This window comes from Strigops habroptila, chromosome 1, assembly GCF_004027225.2.
Source record: "Strigops habroptila isolate Jane chromosome 1, bStrHab1.2.pri, whole genome shotgun sequence".
In the NCBI taxonomy this organism is placed as follows: Eukaryota; Metazoa; Chordata; class Aves; order Psittaciformes; family Psittacidae; genus Strigops; species Strigops habroptila.
In genome coordinates, this window is record NC_044277.2 from 121,417,995 (window position 1) to 121,437,322 (window position 19,328).

At 35.5% G+C, this 19,328-nt stretch overlaps 1 protein-coding gene across 10 annotated transcripts in view; it reads left to right on the top strand.

The window, feature by feature from the left end:
- Positions 1–19,328, top strand: part of AKAP9 (A-kinase anchoring protein 9) — a 113,519-nt gene that overhangs the window by 49,593 nt on the left and 44,598 nt on the right. For all 10 annotated transcript variants that reach the window (XM_030497162.1, XM_030497421.2, XM_030497596.1 and 7 more), the window contains 12 exons: positions 776–855; positions 2,488–2,626; positions 3,070–3,191; positions 5,104–5,209; positions 5,589–5,787; positions 7,587–7,683; positions 8,473–8,565; positions 9,831–10,196; positions 11,171–11,395; positions 12,965–13,105; positions 13,658–13,761; positions 14,510–14,715. In XM_030497162.1, the coding sequence (XP_030353022.1) occupies positions 776–855; positions 2,488–2,626; positions 3,070–3,191; positions 5,104–5,209; positions 5,589–5,787; positions 7,587–7,683; positions 8,473–8,565; positions 9,831–10,196; positions 11,171–11,395; positions 12,965–13,105; positions 13,658–13,761; positions 14,510–14,715 (1,878 nt within the window). The remainder of the gene's footprint in view (positions 1–775; positions 856–2,487; positions 2,627–3,069; positions 3,192–5,103; positions 5,210–5,588; positions 5,788–7,586; positions 7,684–8,472; positions 8,566–9,830; positions 10,197–11,170; positions 11,396–12,964; positions 13,106–13,657; positions 13,762–14,509; positions 14,716–19,328) is intronic.

Genomic DNA, 19,328 nt, shown 5'->3' on the forward strand with positions numbered 1-19,328 from the left:
TGGGAATGAGGCTTTTGATATGAAAAACAGTGTCTTCAAAGAAGTGCATGTGCATATAGCTGTCCAATAAATTGTTTTTATACTAAAGTGGTTTTGTACCAAATTGTTTACCCATTATAAGTAGTCTATTACTCAGGGTACGGGGGGGGGAAGAAGTAGTAATATTAGTATAGGGAAAAAAAAAGGAAGTATTACAATTCATGTTTTGCTATTTTGTATTGGGTCAATTAATTGTAAAGAACTGTATAATAGATTCACCTTTAAGGTTGTATTCTTTCCTGAAATAATAAGCAAATGTATCAGCAAAATATTTTTGGGGCTCTGTTCTCTCAATTCTCTGTTCTTTGAATTCTTGCACTGACTTCTAGCCTACACCAAGTAAGATTCTTTGCTACTCCCTTTTTGAAACTGTTTTGCCTCTGTGAACTTTTATGTTTTCATGGTGGTTTTCTATCCTTACTTTTACCGTGATCTCATGATTTCCCCTTGTGTAATTTTTTTGTCGTGAGTTCTTTGTCCTCTAGTATGTTTCTATAAAGTTTGACCTTTGTAGAGGTCATGAATACACAAAGCCGTTTCTTATCGCTTACTCCTCTTGAACATGCAGTTCTACCATAATAATTGAATGGATGTGATGGAACAAGAAAGATGGGAACAAAACACTATGCCTTTCTAAGAGCTGAAGAGGCAACCTCACCGAGGCAGGACATTAGGCCTTTGAAAAGTTGTTGTGCATCTAGTGTTTAAAAATAATATGAATAATTTGTATTCATAGATGATGAAGTCAAATCTACGCAAAGACTTATAGAAAAGCTAAATGAAGCTGTGACTGAGGAGTGTTCTAGGCTTGCTCAGGTAAGACTTAACAAAAAGCCTTTTTTAGAATGGAAATTTTGAAAACAAAAGATTATGTGTACAGTGAGTCATCCTATTTTTCTACATATTTTTAACAGGTTTTCATTGCAGCTTTTCTCTTTGCATTGATCTCAAAATAGACACTGATAAACCTGATCTTCCAAAATTACATTGCAAAGGTTTTTGTATTTTTTTCCTAAACTGTTTTATGTCCTTGTCCAGACAATTCTGCTGTTTTATACCTCATTTTAATCTTCTATCTGACATTTGTCTTGCGTCTACGACTTCAGAAGTTGGGAGTTTTTTTCCTTTCTATATGTCTCTGGCTATATGTTTTTGATATAACAGTGGTCTGATGTCACGCACATATTGACACACAGGACATTACCCTCGTGTTTGCAATAAGATAGTAATTTCTTTCTTAGGAGCAGAATATCTTTCACAAACCTAAAAGTGCCTGAGAATCTAACAAAATTGCTGTTTATATTTTTTCAGTAATTGTTATAGTCAAAAATTGCAGCTTATTTTTAGTCTGTATTCCAATATCAGCCAGCAGTAATACTATTTTGCCTGTTTATTGTAGAGTGCTAGTAATCAATGGCCCTTACAGGTACTTTTTGACCAGAAATCAAGTTACTTATTCAGCTTATTTCTGGATAAGTTAATCTACTTTCATCATTCATTATAGCCATGGTTTTCCAATATTAAGTACTTCAAATGGTTGGATTTGGTGGTGTGGGATTTTTTCAACACCTTTCTGAAAATTGGATAGTAGGACGACTTTACTTGAGAGCCAGCATTGGAGAGATTAAGCAAGACTATGATAACTCACAGAAAGTAGCAGCTGAATGAGAGTCTTTGGCATTAGTTGTTTCACAGCTAGGAAAAACACTGCCAATCCATATGATTCCATGTTGAGCTTTTGGAGAAATTATGATTTTACTTTTTTAAGTTGAATTTGGTGTCTGTTGAGACCAAAATCTTTACATAAAGAATCCCACTGTGTGCTCTGAGCAGGATGTTTCTTTTAAAGTATTATTTGTCTTCAGAAATCATACAGATAAATCTTCTGTTTGTCTACTCATTGTAAGTATGGCAGCTATTCTGCTGGCCACACAGCACCAACAAAATAAGGCATTCTGTTTATGACATACTTGAGTTTTCTTTTGCCATCCCCTTTCATCCTACTTGTTCAATACTTAAGAGCAAGATGAATTGTAGTCTCTAAAAAGATACAAATTTCTGCTATAGAGAATCTTTCTTCCAAGTAAAATTGCACTTTACGAGAATGAGACATTTATAATCTAAATGTGCTTTCAGCATTAATTAGCTAGGCCTTTCACTGCCAGATTTTTATACATGGCAGTTCCAAATTAAATAACAGTTCCAAAATATATGTATTTTATGTTTTTGCTGAAAAGTCTTTCCATACCTGTTTCTCTTACCAGGAGTTTTACAATAATGTCTAGGTTCTTATGACTCAGCAGGACATCTATGCCATCATTTCCACAGAAAATAATAGTCACAAAAACTACTTTCCTGCCACTATTTTTCCTGTTTTCCTTTTGAATTTGATTGATAAATTAATTAAAAATTCTTCAACTTTCTTTCTCCGTTTCATTTGTTGTACAGGTTTTGTGTGACAATCAGAATGAGCATTCTTCAGCTGCTATAGAAATTGGCAATAGGGAGCAGGATATTTTCCATAGACCTCCTGCTGTGAAAGAACAACTGAGTGTAGAATTACCAATACACAGAGGTCAGGCTCAAGGTAATGGCATTGTACTGTCATGCTGGTTAAAAATACCAATTTAAAGTAATTCAGTCTGGCAATTATGCCATTAGTTGTTCAGGTGCTAACTAATGAGCCTGAATTGCTGCTTTAGAGACTTCCTCAGTATCAATATTCTGAACCACTTTTTCATTGTGAGTATTTGCTTGTACTGTTTTCATTACAGTGAAAATTGGTGAAAAAAATGGTGGGTCTGTGGTTTTTTTCCCATCCTCCATTTGTAGAAGAAGCTAGAAGCTCTACCGAGAAGATCATATATATCAATACTGTATAAAAATGCATCCAAAATTTGGAAGGGACCTCACTTGTTACAATAATATGTAATGTTTATCAAATAATTCTTTAGTGAAGAACTTATGAACAATTCACTGTAATAAAATTTATGGCAAAATGTTTGATTTATCTTTTTTTTTTTTTTTAAGTCCCTGGTTATTTGTGTAATTTAGCACTACAAGAACGTATGGATGAACTTCTACACAAGATAATGGAAGAATACAGTAGGCTGAAAGCACTTCAAACACAGCTGATGAAGGACTGTAAACAGGTAAATTTTTGTAGCATATGAGTATATAAGCATTTGAATTTTCTGTTGCATGAATTCCCTCTGAATGAGCAAAAGAATGTGTTTGAAATTGTGTTTATGTATCCTGGTTGAGTGGCAGAGCTTTGGTAAAATGGAGAAAGCTGCTATCCATGTCACGGAATTGTGGAATGGCTGAGCTTAGAAGCCACCTCTGGAGTTCATCTAATCCAGCCCCTCCACAAAGCAGCCAGAGGAGATTGCCCAGGACTATGTCGAGCCAAATTTTGAATATCTCTAAGGATGAGGACTCTACAAACCCAGTGGGCAATCTTGTCTTCTTCAGGTTACACATTCGCAGCTCTCTCAGCCTGTCCTTGTAAGACACATGCTCCAAGTCTCCCATCTCCTTTGTGACCCTCTACCAGACTGACACCAGTATATTTGTTTCTCTCTTGTACTGGGAGTGCAGCACTTGGCCCAGCACTCCACGTGTCTCACCAGGGCTGAATAGAGAGGAAGGATCACCTCCCTCAACCTCATGGCAAATGCACTTCCTAATGCAGCCCAAGAGGCTGTTGGACTTTTGCCCTAAGGGCATATTACTGCAAAGCTGTTTTTCAGCCAGCGTGTTGTCTGCATGTACTGGTGCATAGGGCTATTCTTCTCTAGGTTTCAGGAGTTGGCATTTGCCTTTGTTGGACTTTATGAGGCTCCTCTCAGAGCGTTTCTCTGGCCTCTTGATCTCTTGAAAGAGCAGCACAACCATCTGGTGTATCAGCCACTCCTCCCAGTTTTGTACAGTGTGCAAGTCTGCTGAGGGTGCGTTGTTGTCCCATTGTCCTGGACATTAACGAAAAGGTTAAACAGTATTGGCTCTGGTATCGACCCATTACGTACACCACTAGTTATTGCCTTCCAATTGGACTCTGTGCCACCAATCACAACCATTTGAGCTGAGCAATTCAGCCGGTTTTCAGTCACCATCTCCATTCTTCATCAGTTTGCTATGGGCATGTAGTGGGAGGTGGTGTCAAAAGGTTGCTCGGGTATGATTTTTCCCTTCATAAATCCATACTGACTACTCCCAAATGGAGTATCTTCTCAGCTTCATGTGTTTGGAAATGATTTCCAGGATTATTTGCTCCATCACCTTCCCCGAGATCAAAGTGAGGTTGACTTGCCTGTAGTTCCTCAAATCTTCCTTCCTTCTCTTCTTGAAGGTAGGATTGCTATTATCTAGTCCTCAGAAACCTCCCTCAGTCACCGTGACCTTTGAAGGATAATTGAGAATGGCCTCACAGGAACATAGACCAGCTGCTTCATCATTCCTTGGTGTATGCCATCAGGCACCACCACATTTTTCATGTCCAGTTTGTTCCCTAACCTTATCCTTCTCCACCAAGATTGTCTTCCTTGCTCTGAACTTCTACACTAATCTCAGGCCCCTGGGATTCCTAAAGACAAATTTCGTGAGTAAATTTGAGGTTAGGTACTTCCATGCATTAAATAGAGTACACTGACCAATTCTAGCTAGAGATGTTTGCAGGTCACATGTATTGATGGATATACATGTACAGAAAAATGAAAAAATTGTATGTGAAAGCTGCATCTTAGGCCCGAGGAGGGTATTAGTTACTTCCTCTGCAAGGAGGAGAGGAAGGCTAGTGGTTTTGGAGTCAGAGGAATTGTGACTTAGCAGTTTATATCCAGAGAGAGGAGTTTGAGATTTACAGTGGATGTTCTGCACAGGCTGATCAACTACCTGTAAAATTATAGTTAGTCATTCAGGCTGTGAAATGAAACACATTGTTACGCTGCTTACAATCTCTTATGCGTTTGCTGCCAAATCTTATATGTTTATAATTACAGTTAATATTTTTGCATTATTGCTAGACAAACTGTTGTCATTTATATTTATTTTGTTATTTTTTAGGTCAAAGAACCGTGGCTGTCTTCTCCAGAAAGGAGGAAAGAAGAGCAACCTAGTCATCAGGAAACAAGAAAGGAATGTCTGCAGACCACTTGGCAGGGTCTAATGGGTAAAAAGATGCATATGCTTGTTTTAATCTATGTATATTCAGAGAGATAATTACTTTAAATTTTAACTGATTTATAGCTTACTACAGCTTGAGATACATGATGTTCTTGAATCTCTAAAATATTTCAGGATTATATTCTGTGAAATGGTTTTGATTTAGTCTTTTTAGGTTTTCCACAGTTAAATCTCTTTTGCCCATATCAAATGCAGTTTTGCGAAATGGAAGATTAAGTTACAATTATTTGTTATGGAAAAGTAAGTGATATGATAATATATCAGATGAAAATTTTAACTACAATAATAATTCAGTCCATCACTGCTATTGACTTGGGAGAGAGTTAATGTAATTTATTCCTCTACTTCAAATAACCTGTATATAGATCCTACAATTCAAGAATACTGTTTGAAGGAGATAGGGAACCTTAAAACACAACTTGAAGAACAGCACATTCAAGAATTGGAACACCTCCGGTCCTATTTCCAACAGCAGCTGAAAGAAAGTGAAGAGAGGTACACTACAGAGATTGTCCATCTGCAAGATAAGCTTCATAGTGCTGGGGTATCCTCTGACCACATGAGGTATTAATCGCTACATTGTTTTGATCCTTCAAGAGTTAAGTGTTACCAAGAAATGACATAAACATTGCAAACTAAGTAGAGTAGCATTTAAAATTTATTACATTTTAATAGTTAATTTAATAGCAAGATTTGATAATCAGAAGAATGTATAAATGTCATTTCATATACATGAGCTTTTTAGCAGTAATTTCAAAACTTCCAACTTAACAGAGCACTTTTAACCCTCAGAACTCCAGGCAATATACTTTACATCTAGAGACACCTGGTGTAGACATAGTTGCATGAAATCTATTATTTTCTAGAATGATATGTAGCAATAAAGTTTAAAACAGAGTTGAGGCCCTCTTTAAACATTCTGGCTTTCACATGCTCATCAGCTGCCTCCTGGCGCTGACCGTAGTGGCAATTCAAACCTGAAAGAGGTCTGAGTGTCTTGGGGAGGTCCTGACAACTGTGTGGCCTCCTGATCCCTCATCATTTCTTAATTCTTTAAAAAAAAACCCCAAGCTACTAACATTTTCAAAATGCATTTTGTGAAACTGTGCTTCTGTATGTGTGTTGGCCAGGACAAGTTATAAATACTCATATATGATTTCTGAATTAGTTTAAAATGGGTCCTTAGTGTTCTGGTTTAATCCATGGTAATTGTCCACATAAAATACTCAAAACTCATTTTATGTATGTTTAATAAGCATTTATAGCAGTTTTTGGTACTTACAAGCTTACTTAGAAGAAAATTCCCATGAAGAGTTGCATTCTCTTAGCTTTCATACCTGAAGTTCAGGTTTTAAACATTGAAATTAAACTGGAGTTTTACAGGAAAGTTCCTAGACGAGTACATAAATTGGTTTCTAATAACGTAGTGCGGAAGCTTGTCTCATTATGTCTTAAGCGTGGAGTGTCTTTTAATGGTGTAGTCAGTGACCTGCTGAATCATGTGTTACATATTTCGTCTCCATACCTGATTTGTTGCTGCATCTTTTAATCTAAGTAGGCACATAGCTCCAGGCTAAGCCTGGGGTTTTTTGGGGACGTTTTTCGTTGTATATCCTATTGCAACATCAGAAAAGAAAACAGTTGCTACTGTTCATTCATCAAACTAAACATGAATGCTAAAAATAATGGGCTGCTTTTCGTAGTTTAAAACATCTCAAGTGTTACAAAATTACTGTTGTGGACTCCATTACCTAAAACCAGCTCTCAGATTTCAGCAAAAGAAAAGCTTCATGCTCTCTGTAAAACTGTGGTGTAGTTAGGTTGTCTCACAAACAATAAGCTTAACTTTTAATCTGGCTTGTACCCTGTCTTTTAGCAAGGTATTTGTTTCTTTGTAGTAGCAGATCACAAATTCTAGAGGAGATTTTTTTTTTAGGTAGTTTGATACTGTATCGTATGCTTTTGGCAGTGTATTTTGGTGCTGTGTTCTATTATTTTGGTTTTTACTGATTTGTAGCATTCTGAATATATAGAGCAGTTCTGTTGGAAAAGGCAGACTCTGAATATATTTCAGCATGCTGATATCTAAATATAAAATTAATCATATTAGATTTCTTTCTGTTTTCATAGGTATGCCTCATTATATAGCACAAGAAAGAAAGCAAGCAGTGCATCTGTTAATAAACATAAACTTAAAAGAACCAAAATAAATATAGGTGTTTAATGGCTCTGTACACATAGCCGTTCTGGTTTCTCACACATCCTTATGACTCAAAGAGGTGTTTTCCTCTTGATCTTATTATGTGTAGTTATTGAACACAGATAGCTTTGAAGTAAGTTGTTTGTTTCTTTTGCCTTTTTAGTGTATGTACCAATTCAGAAATAAAACTAAAAGAAATCTTCGGGAAAGTGAAGTGCACTGAAAATCCTCATCAGCAAAGAATAGATGAAGCACTGAAGGTATCATGTAACTCAGTTAACAGATAATATACATATGGTCAATATAATTTAGATGCTTTGAGTTCTAAGATGAAACTGAAATATGGACTAATATTTGGTAGCATTAAATTAATTATCATCTTAGTATTATGATATACTGTTAGTCCATGTTAGAGGAAAAAGATTAAAATTTTGCTGAAAAATATTTCTGGAAATTACTCGCAATAAAACTTCTTTTAGTGGTCCTGGGTTTACTTTTTTTTAATCTTATTTATGTTTTTTGTCTGAAAAAAGTCATTTGGTTTGGTCTGCTTCTTACTGAAGTGGAAGAAAATTAGTGTTCAATTTCTGGGATTTTTTGGGGAGTCTTTAAAAGATCATGACTTTCCTTTGAACACTAGTTATGAGAGAAGAGTGATTTCTAGAGAACTATTATAGAGAAATATTCTATGATTCTATGATTTAAGTGAAATCCTAGTACTTTTGAAGAGTAGAGTGCACAGTTTAGGAGAAATTTTGAAAAAGTAATTCCAAAGATCTTAGAAACCAAATGCAAATGGAAGAGACCCAATACATTCCTCCACTACAACTGCTGGAAAACTGGCTCAAATGCTCTGCATTTTGAAAAATAGTGATGCTGTTTTATACTGTGATCCTGTGCTTTCTCACCCGTTTTCTCTGCATTTGACAATTCAAACAGTGCTGGAAGAAGAGTTGCTGCAAATTCAAAATTTAAAGTTCAGTTTAAAGCAGAAATAAGTCTTTTACCCAGTTCTCTTTTATTACAAAAATTACATGTTTTTTTTACAGCTTCCTAGTGAAATTGAAATGCAGAATGATCTGGATGTTGTTCAATTGCTAGAAAAACAGTACCAAGAAAGATTAGAAGAAGAAATAGCAAAGGTATTATTTTTATTTTGGTACTTTACTTTTAAAAGATACTGTCATTTTTATTTGCCATTTCTGACAATTCAGACAATTGCAATACCATATGCTAACAACCAGTCTGTGATAATGCATAGCTTTTATTTGGATCTGATGACTCTCTCTAAAACATGAGAAGTAAAATTAAGATTTTGTAGATAGAGTATAGTAAAATGTTTGTGGATTTACTTACTTTTTGACTTCCAAAAAAGTTTTAAATTCTTTGTAGAATGAAAAATTATGTCTGCTTTCATTATTTCATGGCATAAATAAAAACCAAGTTAACATAAATTAAACACTGGGAAAAATAAAGGAGTACTTCTTTAAAAAGTTTGCAGTCAGAGTTAAGAAAGTTTTAGCCAGCACTGGGCAATCACACTAATTTAAGTAATCCACATTTCTGGAGTAAAAGTTCCATTTCTCTCATCTGCTGCCAAAAAAATCCTTCTTTATGGGAAAACAAAGTACGTGATTGGCTATTGTTTTCCTAAAAGCAATTTAAGTTCAAAAGACAAACTCACATTTTCTTGAAAGGAAGAGTTAGGTGTTTTCCAGTGTAACACTTCTATATTTGTTATTCTAAGGTTTTTTACACTTTTTGTAGCTTATGCTATAAATGGCTGTATTCTAAATCTAGAAAAGAACGGCTCACATGGTTGGAAGAGGAGTTTATTTGTATTAGAAGGAGATACTTAGCAGTCACAGCCAGCCTGTTGTGACTGCAATTGCATCTATTTAATGCCAGTAGAAGTTTCTTTCTGGTCAAGGAAAATTCCTGTGCTGAGTATCAAGTACATGGCACTGCTGTCTTGATACAGCCCAAAATTCCATGTCGGTGAAAAATTTACAAAGGATGCTTGGTTAGATAGGGGAAGCTTAGCGCACCTGCACTTATGTCAGTAAGCCCGGACTTTTTAAAGCCACCTTATAGAATCTTCTTTTTTTTGTTCCTTTCTTTTTTTTTTTTTTAAGAACTATATAATTCAGTGCTAAATAATATATTTTAACTGAAAATACCATCATAGTTTATTAAACTACTTTAAATGCAGCATGCCTATATTTTAAGACGTGACTGTTGATGAGATTGGCAAGGGGTCACTGTTCTTTTACCTTTTTGTTTTCTTCTGGGGAAAAAAAAAAAAATCATAGTTCAGAACTTTTAGTACTTACATTTATGTTATTGATGGTCAGCAATGAAATTTCTGTGAAGCATAAACTAATACAGGCTTTTCTTATTTATTCAGGTAATTGTGTCAATGAGCGTAGAATTTGCCAAACAGACTGAATTGTCAGGAATTGCTAGGCAGAAGGAAGAAGCAGAAACACAAACTGTACATCAACAGGGAATGCATTTTGAAATTAAAAAGCAAGATAGTGAAGAAGAGGTTGATAGCCCTTTTAGAGAAGCAGTAGGAAAAGGGAGTAAGCGTGAAGAATTGAAATCGCTTTGCAAGGAACTCAGTGAAGAGTCTGGTGAAATCAACTCTCTTGGAGAACAGCTTCATTCTAATAGCAAGCCTAGTTGTGTATTAGGACAGACCACACATGAATTGGTGATTTCTGAAGAACTTTTGTCCCATGTTAACGGGCTTACAGCAGAAGAAACACTGGTAAGTGTTTTTAAAATAAATAAATAAATAAAATTGGCAGTGCGTAACACCATAGCTGAATAATCTTTCCGATGGATTTACACTTCATTTCAATGGGAAAACTGAAACCCATAAAGAAAGAAATGAAGATGAAAATTCCATTTGAGTCTTTCCCTTTCTAAAGGGTGACAACTTTAGACCTACATTGTCTACCTTTCTTTCCTTGTGTTCTGCCTGACTATCACAGTATTATGTTATGTTGTGAGGAAAGGAATATGGCACTGGTTACATAAAAATAGATTATTCCATTTCATGGATAAAACTGTATTGCAAGCACTAAATACTATGAAGACTTTTTGTAAGCTAGGTTATAGTGGTTATACAAGGAACAGATTACAAAGTGTTTGAAGAGTTTGAGTCCCTTGTGATAACAGATATCAGATGAACACAGAAATTATAAAAGTAATATCTAAAATATACATAAAACATTTCACAAACATTGGGGATGGGGGTAAGGTTGAATAAATATTGTAAAAAGCAGTCATAAATTTTGACTCCACATTTTCATCCTCAGTTTAATTCTTAGATGAACCAAAAATTACACTTTCAAATTTGTGTAACAGTTAACCATTCTGATCTTGTATTATCTTGACAGTGAATAAAATGTAATATTCCTGGTTTGAATGATACTGCTCTCTCAAACTTCTGTTGTTACACACATACTCACAGGCATGTATGTCTGCCACTGTATTTTCTGTTGAGATTTCCACCAGCTAAAAAGCATGAGTTAAAGTAACACTGTTCACAGTTCCTTTTAAAAACTTGCCTTTTAAATTGAGAATAATTCTAAGCCTGGACCTTCCAGGAAGCAGGCAACACGATAATGTTTTTGTGATAGCTAGTTTAATTTCTGGAAGTATTTTCTAAAATTTATTTAAATATTTACTAGAAACTGTCATTGGACATGAAATGCTAAAATAATTCCAATATTTCAGCACTATGGTGAGATGACAGCATCAGACACAGAAACATCAAGTCAGCTGTTGTTATATGAGGAACGTTTGGAAGACATGAGACAGGAGCTGGTACGGCAGTATCAGGAACATCAGCAGGCAACAGAATTACTGAGGCAAGGACACATGCAGCAAATGGAACGTCAAAAAGAAAATCAAGAGCAACTCTTAGCAGAGCTTGAGAGTCTTAAAGTGCAATTAGCTGAGGTAATATGGAGTTTAACCCGTGTTAACTCATTGAGTAACAAAGGGACATCTGGCAGATATATATTTATTTATACTTGTATTTCTATAAATAGAGGCATGAAAGTATTTGCTGTGTTCAGGTATACATACCCATGTGCACACACGCACACACGAAATCTATTTGTGTGTGTATATATACAAACACATATATATGTATAAAAGGCATATTTCTCTAATCAAAGTTCAGTCAGTGATGGATCAATTTTGAATTCTGTAAACCTGGAGAAAACCTGCAGTGCTGCACAGCAGCCAGAAGAGTGAGTGAGTGAGTGCAGGTGCATTGTAAACCATGCCACCTTGCTGATACACAGCCTTGTACAGAATACAGGCTAGCATCTGTTTACATCAATGAAGCCACCAGCCGTGGCTAGAAAAACTAAATACCATAGATTTCTTCATTTTTAACTCATCCCCACTGGAAGTCTGAACTTGAACAGTATCGGTGGCTTCTTGCCTTTTTTTGGTGGATTGTTTTTTTTGTGCTAGATGAAGTTCTTACAGACTGTTGGAATGAAAAAAGATCTGTGAGGTTTGCTGGGAAACACCGCTGTTTCTTTGCCTTTTAAACTTAACATGCGGTCACTCTGCACCAGTTCAAAGCCTATAGCAGGAATGGTAATGAAACTCAATAATTTATCTTAATCATTAACTCTTCAGAACTGTCCTTTGTAAGCTTGCCTTCAAGGATTTCTTCCTTCAAAAGGCAAAGTAAACAGAATCAAGAATAATTTGTCTTGCTCTGATTTAAGTTCAGCAGTGTAACATTGCACAGTGTAACAGGAGCTTTACGTTCCTTCAGACCTTATCCAAACCTGGTCCTGTTCTGTTTAAATTTGGGCTCATTGAGATGGGTAATCTAGAGAGCTAGTCACTTGTATCCTAGGTGTCTTTTCCAGCAATGTCAGGTGTATCTTTCTCCTGAATACTTAGTAGGTGTCTATCTATCCTGATAATCTTTCCTTTCAGTATATACGTCCGTTCTCATTTTACCTCTTTGTCAATTTGCAACTGTATCTTTCATCAGGGGTTGCAATTTCCTGAAACTAGTTAAAAACATTAAATAGAACTTGCGCTGCTGGCTTTATTCCAGTTTTTAATGCCAAGGATGTTGATTCATGAAACTGCATGGGAACCTGTACACTGTGTTTAAACCATGAACACTTCTAGGTCTTGTAAAAGAGGGTGTGTGTAGGCTTTTTATAAAAATAATTTATTTTCTTCTTATTTTTCTTGTGCAAAACATATACTATAGTATGTAATATCCAGAAATTCCTTCCAGTTTGTGTTGTGACCACTGTGTTTCATAAAGAATATAAAAATTGTATGAAAATCTTGAAGAAGGTGTAAGATGCCAAAACGATTTATTAGCTGTATTTCCATTCTATAAAGCTTTCAATGTCTTTGTAACCATTTAAAGAGGTGGACTGAAATTTCATTGTGCAAAATATGTAAAAAATTAGAAGTGACAGGACTCACTAATACTCAGAAGCTTAAAAAATTGCGTGTGCCTCTGTAACACTTCTTTCGTAGCATGTCTCAATGGAGAATGACAGCCTGGTTGCAGAGAGAGAGAGAATGCTTTTGGAAGAACTGGAATCATTAAAACAACATTCTGTACCCGGAAGAGAGAAGCTGGCTTGTGAGCTACAAAACAACAGCACGCAAACAGAGGTAAATATGGACTTTGACTTTCTTGGCAGCTATGGCATGTCAAACCAGTAAGATTTCTTTTTGCTGCTACTTTTTTCATGTAATATATTTTCCTAAAAGATGTTGGGTATTGCTTAAACAGAACAGGTTTAAGTATCAAAAGGTGGTACTGGTAGGCATATTTTTTTTTTTTTTACTTCAGGTAAACAGAAGGTAGTTTAACAGCTTGAAGGTGGAGATTATTACTATAGCTATTTGCCTAGGTAAAGTCACATTTTCATATTGCTATAGCAACACCAACAGAAAATTCAATGACTGTTTATTCAGCATTACAAAGTTCTAATAGGCACTGCCTTCGATTTCCTGTTTTGTTTTTATTTGGTTTAGTTAATTTTTCCACATTGGAGGAGTATTTCTTGATCTGTAATTCGGTGCAGAAGTTTTATTAACAGAATACAACTAATTTAGGTTTTTAATTTCGTATTCTACTGCATACAAGAAGAATATGTTGACTCTGGCATGACAGGGTTTCTGTTCTTTTTGTCTTCTCTCCCTCTGCAAAAACTTTCTCAGAATGAAAAGGAAAACCAAAATGACATGAGAGAGCAGATCTTTGAGCATGAAGATGGAGGAAGAAAGCCTGATGAAACATCTTCAGCTCTTCTTTCTAAAGAAAGGTGCTTAGAACTGTTAAGAAAACATTTTTATTTTTTTAATTTTGATAATCATGTTCTTGTTGTTAAAATGATAATATCTATAAGCTTTATCCTGACTGCTAATGTAATTTTTTTAATTCTAAATAACCATATTTCTAAGCTTACATACTTTAGATTAAACAATGTTGGGCTTTTTGTAAAGCCCAACAATGTAACGGCATAGAGGATGAAACAAATGTTAGTCTGTTTTACTGTGTCTTTCATATTACACTTGTGTACGGTCATATAAATAATACATATGTACATGTATACACATTGTATGTATATGCATGAAATAAGCCTATATGAATATGATCGTTGTAGTTGATAATACCTTTTGACTATTCTGTAACTTTTTTGATCTGTGTAGTGGAACAATCTTTTTAACTGTCACTTTGATAAAAGAGTAGGTTTATAATGAATACCAGGCAAACAGTATTCATTTAACATAAAACCTCTGTTTTAAAAGAATAACTAGTTAAAATAGCAAGGTAAAGTATAACTATTGATAAACTTTGAGTATGTATTTTGTAAACTTTGATTGTGTATTTTGTAAAAAGAATTTACTTTAACACAAATGTGCTGTTAATATTTATATATATGATGTGGGTTTTAGTCTTAAAGAAATAGTTTAAACTGCAGATCTTTCCTGGTTGCAAGGGTGTATAAGGTTAAAAAACACTGTGGAAGCAGAGGAAGATCAAAGGGCTGATTAGTCTCTGTCCTGCAGGCATGTATTTCAGAAGGCTAATGAAAAACTCATGAAGATTCTTTTAGAAGTTGTGAAGACAACTGTGGCAATGGAGGAGACAATTGGTCGCCATGTGCTCGGGTTACTGGATCGGTCTGGGAAAGGCCAGCCTTCCAAATCAGCTGGATGGGACACAGAGACAGAGGAGTCAGTAAAACCCTGTATCCGTGTGGGATATGAAAAAGGTACTGATTGTATGGTTTTGCATACTTTTATTACATATTTAAAGAACCTTTAGTTTTGAAATTTTTAATAAAAAATAAACTTTTTTTTTTTAACTATTTTTCATGTGAATGCATATGACATCTCTGCTTAAGAGAAGATTTATGGAGTTGTCTGCATCATGCCCCAAGACAGTTACAACTCTAATCTAGGGTCATGTTGCAAAGCTCGCAATGGAATGGGAAAGTGGTTGAGAAATACAAGAATAAGTATGTTCCCATTGAAGGATGCAAAGAGAAAGAGAATTAAACATAGCTCCATGGTTATCTTCCACCAACTTTACACATTCCTTTGTATGTATGGAGAGTGGGAGCTAGTGTCAAGGGCTGTATCTCTACTAGTGCACTTAGTGTACATAGGGATGTTGCTGCTCACTCTGGCCAGCAGGCATATATATATGTGCTTGAGGCCTTCCTTAGCCTCCTGAAGAGGGTGGTTGCATGCAAATAGCCTTTTGGAAACAGTTCCAGGAACTTCCTGTCTGCCAAGACTTGCCCATCAGCTGTTTGGAGGAGTGCTAGTTAACACAAGCCTAAAAGGAGCATTTTAATGTTGTAGTTAATTGCTTACCAGTGTCTAAGAACTCTCCCAGGTTTAATTTTTTGTGATTGTACTAGAATAGTGTCTGTCCATTTTTCTTTTGGGCAAGAATAGGAGCTCTACCATACTGCAGTTTAGGTACAATTTAGGTGCCATTAAAGTTGTGTATATTCATCTTGGATCTTACGGGGAGGCAATGTACAACAGATCCATTCAGCCTGAAAACATTATACATCTGGATTTGGCTGGAATTTTAACTACTGACAAGGAGAAAAAGAACTTAATAGTTTATTCTCTGTATATCTTAATACAGAGAGTACTCTGTATTTCAATATTAAGAAACATCTACTACAGAGTAATAATTCAAATGATAAATGAAGATGAACTTTACCTCTTTCATTCAGAATGTAGATTATTAAATATTGATTCCTTCTGGCTTTAAATACAGGTCACATCAAGGCTTGGGCCAAGTTAAGAAAGGATGTATGACTTCATAGCTAGGTGACTTCTCAGTCGATTGCTCAAAAGGTTGTCTGCAGTGAAATATGTACAGCTGAAGTCTAAGAATTCTTGAATTTTTCAAGTTAACAGCACTTTTATGCTTGTACTGCTGCTTCATTAAAGAAACTTCATAACTTTTGTTTTCTGCTTATTTCACTGTATTTAATTGTGAGGACAGTTAGTTATTTTTTGAAAACTCAGACTTTTGAGAAGCTTTGCTTTTTTCCACAAACTTTAGATTGGATAACTAAGCTTCTGCCCTTAATTTTTGATGCTTGTCCAGGAGATTTTAAAGATTGAGAACATCTGCTACTATAAATGAAGGAATCACTTCTTTCAAAATTAATCATTCTTGCACTTTACTTTGGGGTGAGAAATTAATAGAGCTTGCTTATGTTAAAACAGTTAAAAACGTCTTCAACCACTGGCAATTATTTTCTGCACAGTTTCCTAGCCAAACAGTAAAAGGAGCAATGACCAGGCTCAAAGTTTACTACCACCTCCTTTTGTTCTCTGAGGTAGTCTTAAATTTTATGTAAACTGCATTTTAATTAAGTGTTCTAAATTAAACCTAGCTATTGAGAAATATTCTTTGTATTCTTAGTATTCCTAGTGTGTAGTCTGAGGTGTATAAAAAGCATGGAGATTTTCACAACGTACATTGCCCAAAGAGATAAAACCATGTTTTGCTTATGAAGGCAGTGATCACAGGTTGACACAGTTACATGTATTGTGGTATTACCTAGTGCGTTCACTGAATCTCGTTCATAGTTATACCTATTCAGAGGACATGTACTGTTGCTTTTCTCCCTCATTCTCATTTGCTGAGAATATTACTTCCTTTTCTCAGGTAATATATACATAACTGCATGTACAAACGGCTAATACATGAATGTTGCCCTTCACTATTCTCATACATGCTTGCTCTGCATGGGCACGTGCAATGCACAATACATGCATTTGGTTTCTGCCTGTTGCGGCACAGCAATGTGTGTACTTGTATGTGTCACTAATGATTGTAATGAACTATTCTTAATATGCATTACTTGCATTACATGTATACAGAGTTTTAAAAGTACAGTTATTTGGTATTTTGGGTGGATACAATACAGACTTATGGCTGGCTTTCATAATACAACTGTCTGAATGCAGAACAGCCCCTGTAATTGAAATGTATTGTTGATTTCTTGTGAAGTCTTCTGATGAAAGGGTACTCTCTTAAATAAACAAAACCTCTCTTCCATTCTGCTAGTGATGAAGGTTGACTGTTCTAACTCTTGTGTTTGCTATTAGTGTATTTTGAAGAGGCATGTAAAGTTTCACTATTCTTTAACAAACAAATACGTCTGCTGTTGGAATGCCCCTCTTTGGGGCATTCAAGCTGTCCCCTTTCAAAGTGATCCAGCAGCATCCTTGCTGTGTAGGTAGTTCCGCTGCTGGGGTCAGACAGCCATAGTAACAGTCATACTGTTTCATCAGCAGAAGTATTTGATCCTTCTTCAAGTGGAATTAGATGACAAATTCTGCTAGTGTTCTCAGCAACAGGACTGTTGCTGTTAATTTCCTATATTTCCACTGAATGGCCTGAGAGGACATAAGCTTTTAAAAGTTTTTCCCCATTGTTTTCTGGAAGTAAGAAATAGGTAGATGCTACTTCTGTATTTTAATCTGTGCATCTTGCTGTATTTCTGACACCTAGCCAAACAGATGTTCATAGTGTCGTGGAATGGTTTGGGTTGGAAGGGACCTTAAAAATCATCTAGTTCCAACCCCCCTGCCATGGGCAGGACATCTTCCACTAGATCGCTTCCTTTTTAATTACTTAAGAAATTTGTAGGAATAAATTTGTACCAATACAAATGTAATAATAAAATAGAAAAAAAAAGAAGTGTTTAGTAAAGTGAATTCCCTCTGACCTTCTAAACATAATCTATGTTTATTGACAAACAAAACTCAGCTTACTGTTTTTGCCAAGTTTCAGCATTTTAAAGCTGAATCATTAAGGTTGCATACTTACAACCACAACCTGATTTATAGAGCATGTAGAGGTTTCTGTGGGACCTTGTCTAGGTTATTGGCTATCACAGGATTTTATTTCTAGAAGAGCGAGTAAAGTTCAAATTTCAGTCATAAAACATATCCTTGAAACTGAACAGCATTTGTGCAAAGTAAGCTGATGAGTTAATTCTATCTGGAGATCTGGGCCAGGAATCATCATGACAGAGCCAGCGGGCCTTGCTCTACTCCTCCCTCAGATGTTGTACCTTGAGTAAAGGGACCGCAGTGCTGCAGGTTGCTCTGGAGAAGCCTGTGCGGTTATGGCATTCCTCGTAAAACACTTTACCTCCTTTCTGAGCTCCTTGTTTCTGAACAGCATATCAGGAACAAGGTAGTAAAGAGCTTTATATACTGACCCACCATAAAACTGATTTTTTTGTTTTCAGCTTGTAACCCCTAACCTTAATTCTTCAGCAGAATCACAGGAGTAAACTTTGATACTAGTTCTACATGATGCAAAATATGTGTTGCTTCAGAAGTGTCAGTTGACAGTTCACAAACAACTTCTGTATCTGAAACTTGTAAGCACGTATAATTAAGCACTTTTCTTAAGATTTAGTGGGCCATGACATCTGACGTGCTGAATTGCAATCTTTGTGGCAAAGGAAACAATATGAACCTTTGTTGGTTTGGGTTTTGTTTTATTTTTGTTACAAGGAGAGAGTTTACACAAGGAAAAGACATTTTTACTTGGGCCAGTTACATTCTACTTATTATTTTTCGTGGACTGAAAAAGAAAATTGGGGGACAGAAAATTTGGTTTTAGTTCTGCTGTGGTGGAAGAATGAAAAGCATTATAAGGATTAGTAAAATCAGGGCTAGGAATTCAACTGCCGGGGGAGGTTAATAAAACTTGACAACATTTCTATTTCTTGCTTCCACCACTGAAAATCTTCTGGCAAAATGCTGTGTACTAGAGCCATTTTCAGGGGAAAAAGGTACAGAGATTTTCACTTTGCAGTTAGGAAGACATTTAACATGGACTCCTGTTCCTAAGTGCCATTTTGTGTAAGTTATAATATGGGCACCTACATTTATCATTTGCCATTGATTTTTCTGTTTGAGTTGTCAACCCTACAGTATAAATAGAATTATTACAGGGTTTATGTGCATTTGATACTTTCTGGTTTTCCGTTATTAGCTTTGAGAATAAAGTTTCCATGTTCCAAATTGTACTTTAGGTGACAACTTTTTTTCTTTTTCTCATTTTTTTGTTTATAGTTATATTTCAGGTAAATTAGGATATTTATTCTGAGGTTTTTCATGTAATTATGTTGTAACATTGATTAATTTTGCATTTATCCAGAAGAAATGGAAGCAAATTACAAAAGACCTGACATAAGCAAAACAGGAGTTTAAAGTCTTGTCATTCCTTCTTGGAGGCCAAACTGTACTCTTCTGGTCATTGGCAAGAAGTAGTAATAATATTTGTGATACTAGTAATGTAAGAGACATGTTCCTTTTAAAAGATTACATT